Consider the following 4,737-nt stretch of genomic DNA (forward strand, 5'->3'; position numbering starts at 1 on the left):
TCAACAAGATCGATCATCATTTGTATTGGGCGATCCCACGGTGTGTGTCCCTGACGTCAGCAGTTGAGCTGTCCAATCAGGATGGTCGTGTTGCTCCCGTTGCATATACCTGCTGCTCCGGGACGCCCGCGGACCAGTGACCGAGTCAGGGAGCAGGACGCCGGGCTCAGGGGCCGCCGCCTCACCGGAGCTGCTCTGGAGGTCGAGCTCCAGGTTGATGAACAGGACATGGAGACAAGGATCCGAAGAGGCCGACACATGAGTCCCGTGAGTCTGCTGCTGCTCTGCGTGTGTCCGCTGTGCGTCCGGGGCTCCTGGATGTGAGTACATTATACTGTATACGAGTATTAATACTGCTGTTTCACACACGGTGACTACACGAAACAAATCTCACGTAGACTTTTTTTCTTTTATTCATCAACATAGAAGTGAATGTGAATTTATTATCAGTTATTTATTATTCAGTTTATCTTATAATCACCGCGAATAATTTCATAATCATAATCAGAGATAAAAAATAAAGATATGAATGTGATTGTTTTCAGCAAGGTTTTTTTCTGGCTCATTCAACTGTACAGTGTTGGATAATAAAGCAGATTTTTACCTAAAATAATAAATTATAAAGGTTCTGTCAGAACTATTATAATTCATATATAAATAAAGAACATATAATTATACTATGCTCTAAGGTTCAGTGTTTATAATCAACAGAAACAACCTGAGGGAGTTTCAGGCTCCTGTGGATCCTCTGGTGTTCAGACCTTCACTCAGGGACCTGATCTGTTTTTAATAACTTCATGTCATGTGACCCACCGACTGCAAATCACATCCCACGTCATACGAGATAAAAAAGACACGCCTATTTCTGTAGATCTTTTTTTTATCAGTCACATGACATAGAAACTGATCAACAATATACAAATATTTTTCAAATATTAAGAACCTTATAAAACATCAGAAGCAGTAAAATAAAAAGATACCAGTGAAAGGTGATATGACTCACTTAGTCACATGACACAACTCTATTATTATTATTACTAGTAGTAGTAGTAGTAGTATTGTTATTATTACTTTTATAATATTATTATTATTGTTGTTGTTCAGTGAAGTTTCTGCAGTCATCTGTCTCCCTCTGCTGTTCACTCATCATAAAACACAGATCTTTATTTTTTATTCTAAAAGTGAAAGCTTTTCAAGTAAATAAAAAATTCAAATCAGCTTTTTCTGAGCTGAAGTGAAACCCCCACAAAAAAAGATTTTCTTTCTGATGATATATATCCAGTGTTTATCTTTTGATCACAGGCCGAGACGTTAACTGTATGAATCCTTCGTGAACAGGTGGTTGGGCGTGGCGTCGGCCGGCGGCCCGGAGACGCTCAGCTGCTCCGGCCTTCCTCTGAGCCGCCAGCAGAGGGAGCTGTGTCGTAAGAAACCTTTTCTGTTGCCGAGCGTCCAGGACGGCGCTCGACTCGCTATCGACGAGTGTCAGAGTCAGTTCAGACACGAGAGGTGGAACTGCTCCGTCAACCAGCGCCCCCCAGTGTTCGAACATGAGTTAACCAGCGGTGAGAGCGCGACCTGATCATAATAATGATGCACAAACACATTATATTAATAAAACAAACACATTGGCCGTCAACAAGAACCAAAACATTTTTACAACTTTTATTTTTTCTCCAGGATGTTAACGTGATGATGTCACTCTGACCCTGCCTCCCTCTCGTCCAATAGGAACCAAAGAAACAGCGTTTATCTACGCGGTGATGGCTGCCGGGCTGGTCCACGCCGTGACGCGCTCCTGCAGCCAGGGCAACATGACGGAGTGCGGCTGCGACGCCCGGCTGCAGGGCGGCGGCTCCGGGCCGGAGGGCTGGCACTGGGGCGGCTGCTCGGACCACATCCAGTACGGAACCTGGTTCAGCCGCAGGTTCATCGGCGCCGCCGCCAAAAACATGTCGACGAGCAGCGGAGGCTACACGCCGGGGACCATGAACCAACACAACACAGAGGCAGGACGCCAGGTGAGACCCCGAGTGAAAACCAACTCAGCAGAGTTACTATTTTCTGACTTTTCAACAATGAAAATGATCTTTTAGTTTAAATATCACTCCGTGCACACGAGTTTCAAAATAAAAGCATCTTAGAAATAAAGAAAAATGCTTTTCTGTTGTCATGTCTAAATTTGCGTCTCACTGTCTCCCCCTGCAGGCGATTGACAGGACGATGCTGACAGACTGTCGCTGTCACGGGGTTTCCGGTTCCTGTGCGGTGAAGACGTGTTGGAAGACGATGGCGGCGTTCGGACGTGTCGGCGTTTATCTGAAGGAGCAGTACGAGCACAGCGTGCAGGTGTCGGACCGCTCAAAGAGGAAGACGAGGAGGAAGGACCAGCGTCTCCTTCCTGTCGACAAACACCAGCTCATCTTCATCAACAAGTCTCCCAACTACTGCCTGGAGGACCGGCGACGCGGCATCGCCGGCACCAGAGGGCGCCGCTGCAGCCGGACGTCCGCTGGACCGGACGGGTGCAACCTGCTGTGCTGTGGCCGTGGATACAACACGCATGTGGTGCGACACGTCCAACGCTGCGAGTGCAAGTTCGTGTGGTGCTGCTACGTCCGCTGCCGGCGCTGCGAGAGCATGAACGACATGCACACCTGCAAATAAACCAATCACAGCTGAGGACAAGCTTCACACATCACTGCCTGAACAACCTGTAGAGGGTCCGACCTCGAGTCACGTGACCAACTGCTTCTGAGAAACAAACTATTCATGAAAACAAAACAAATATTTTTTTTTTTATATTTCATTTTGTCAGTAAATGTTTATTTATATTGAAATAGTCACATTTAATTTTGTTGATTTCAGGAACAAACTGTCAGAATATAATACAAGTTTTATACAAATTGTTGTTTAAAAAGTAAAAAAAGTCCAAACATTTTAAATGAAACACCCAGTTATTACAAATCAATAGAGTTTCGTTTATTAAGTTTACAACAGTAGTAATAATAAGTAAACTGTCGGGAGGCGATGTGACGCTTCACGTTCTCATTTTGTCTGTAATATCTTCTGGACGTTTGATCGTAGTCCAAGTGAAACAGGAAGTAGAACCAGAGGAACTCGGTGTCAGACACGTTCGACCCTGAAGTGAATGATCTGTTCCTCCTGGTGTCCGGCTCCAGTAGCTCCGCCTCCTCCATGTTAGCAGATGGGACCAAACAAAACAAATCAAAGCAGATGTTAAATAAATGTTTGTCAAAGATGTTTCCGGTCGTTCTTCTCTCACTGATGTTTGTTCACGTGTTTCTGATCAGTTTGGGTTTCATTAGTTATTTGATGATATAAAAACAGGCTGAGGCGTGAGGCTTGACATCACAGACTGACTCCTGATTGGTCGAGAGCATGTGTGAGCGGGGCCTCGTCACCACAGCTCCACACGTTCACTACTGCACAGATTGTAAATAATTATCATCACCACAAGATGGCAGCGTTTGTATAAGAAACGTCGTCCATTTTTATTTACAGTTTATGTTTCACTGAAACAAAGTTCAAGTAACCTGCGGTTTAACCGAGTTTCATTCCGTTCACTTTGTGGAACTCGTACAGACAAGGTTCAGGGGGGGGGGGGGGGGGGGTCTGATGACGACTCAGCAGAAAGGGTGTGTGTGTGCGCGTGTGTGTGTTGTGTGTGTGTGATGACAGAGCAGAAAGATTCAGGAAACAGAAAACAGCAGAGACCAGACACAGATTCTCATTTACAGGATTTCCTGCTATTCTTCACACACACATGTTTGTACTTTTATCTTATCTCAGGAGCCTCATTGACTAAACACACTCTCTTACCCAAACCCGATTCTAACCTGCGCTCGTGTGTGTGTGTGTGTGTGTGTGTGTGTGTGTGTGTGTGTGTGTGTGTTTTATTCTTAATCAAATGAGCTGTAAGTTCATTTAGTTAGAAGCAGAGTCTCTGAAGCAGGATTTGTCTTCATCAAGTAAACTTCAGGTTTTGTTCTTTCCTTGAATCTCCATCAAATCACCATGGTGACCTATGATCAAACAGTATATAAGCTCCACCCACACAATTCCTTTCACACATGACATCACGCTTGAACCCGTGGAGCCGGTGTGGACCTGAGCTAACTTCACCAGATAAGAACCAGCGTCATGTGACCACTCATAACGAGATCCTGGATATGTTGAACTTGCTTCATAGAACAGACATCTAATACATTTTATTATTGACAACAATTATTTCAATTCATAATCATTTGACTTGATCAGACTTTTATAGTTTTATTCTGCCTGTTTTTAATACTTTTACAGTGTAAATTATATGGTTTTGTGTTAAAACACTAACATCAGAAAAATGGTAAATAAAGAAAAAACATAAATATAAACGCAAAGAAAAATAAACCCGGGAAATAACATATAATGTAAAATACAATAATCTTGTACAGAATAAATACGATGGAACAGGACAGTTAAATCAAGATGTGTATCACTTTTTTGTGTGTTTGTCGTTTGTGTTATGATCAAACGATCAGTTTGTGTATGAAGTTGACAACATGTTTGTTCAGTAAAAACACGTGTTTGAGAAGTGTGTGAATAAAACACCTGAGTCAGCGGATTTTACTCTGAGCTCGTTGAGGGAGGAGGGGGGGGGGGGGGGGGGGGGGGGGCACAGGAGGTTGAAAAGAGTGGGACGCTGCACACGTCCTGGACAGAGGAGAAGAAGAA

General features: G+C 44.0%; 1 protein-coding gene across 1 annotated transcript; it reads left to right on the forward strand.

Annotated features, from left to right (window-relative positions):
- The first annotated feature begins 81 nt into the window (after positions 1-81).
- Positions 82-3,263, forward strand: wnt16 (wingless-type MMTV integration site family, member 16). The gene is made up of 4 exons (XM_053415500.1): positions 82-320; positions 1,339-1,565; positions 1,732-2,021; positions 2,209-3,263. The coding sequence occupies exons 1-4, from the start codon at positions 82-84 to the stop codon at positions 2,665-2,667; spliced, it is 1,215 nt and encodes a 404-aa protein (XP_053271475.1). The 3' UTR covers positions 2,668-3,263.
- The last annotated feature ends 1,474 nt before the right edge of the window (positions 3,264-4,737 follow it).

This window comes from Pleuronectes platessa, chromosome 22 (assembly GCF_947347685.1).
Source record: "Pleuronectes platessa chromosome 22, fPlePla1.1, whole genome shotgun sequence".
Lineage (NCBI taxonomy): Eukaryota > Metazoa > Chordata > Actinopteri > Pleuronectiformes > Pleuronectidae > Pleuronectes > Pleuronectes platessa.

Bases quoted from the DNA above. Each gene is read 5' to 3' on its own strand.
- wnt16 (XM_053415500.1), top strand. From the start codon at position 82: ATGGTCGTGTTGCTCCCGTTGCATATACCTGCTGCTCCGGGACGCCCG. The intron at 321-1,338 runs GTGAGTACATTA...CTTCGTGAACAG, and splicing joins TGCGTCCGGGGCTCCTGGAT to GTGGTTGGGCGTGGCGTCGG. The intron at 2,022-2,208 runs GTGAGACCCCGA...CTCCCCCTGCAG, and splicing joins ACACAGAGGCAGGACGCCAG to GCGATTGACAGGACGATGCT.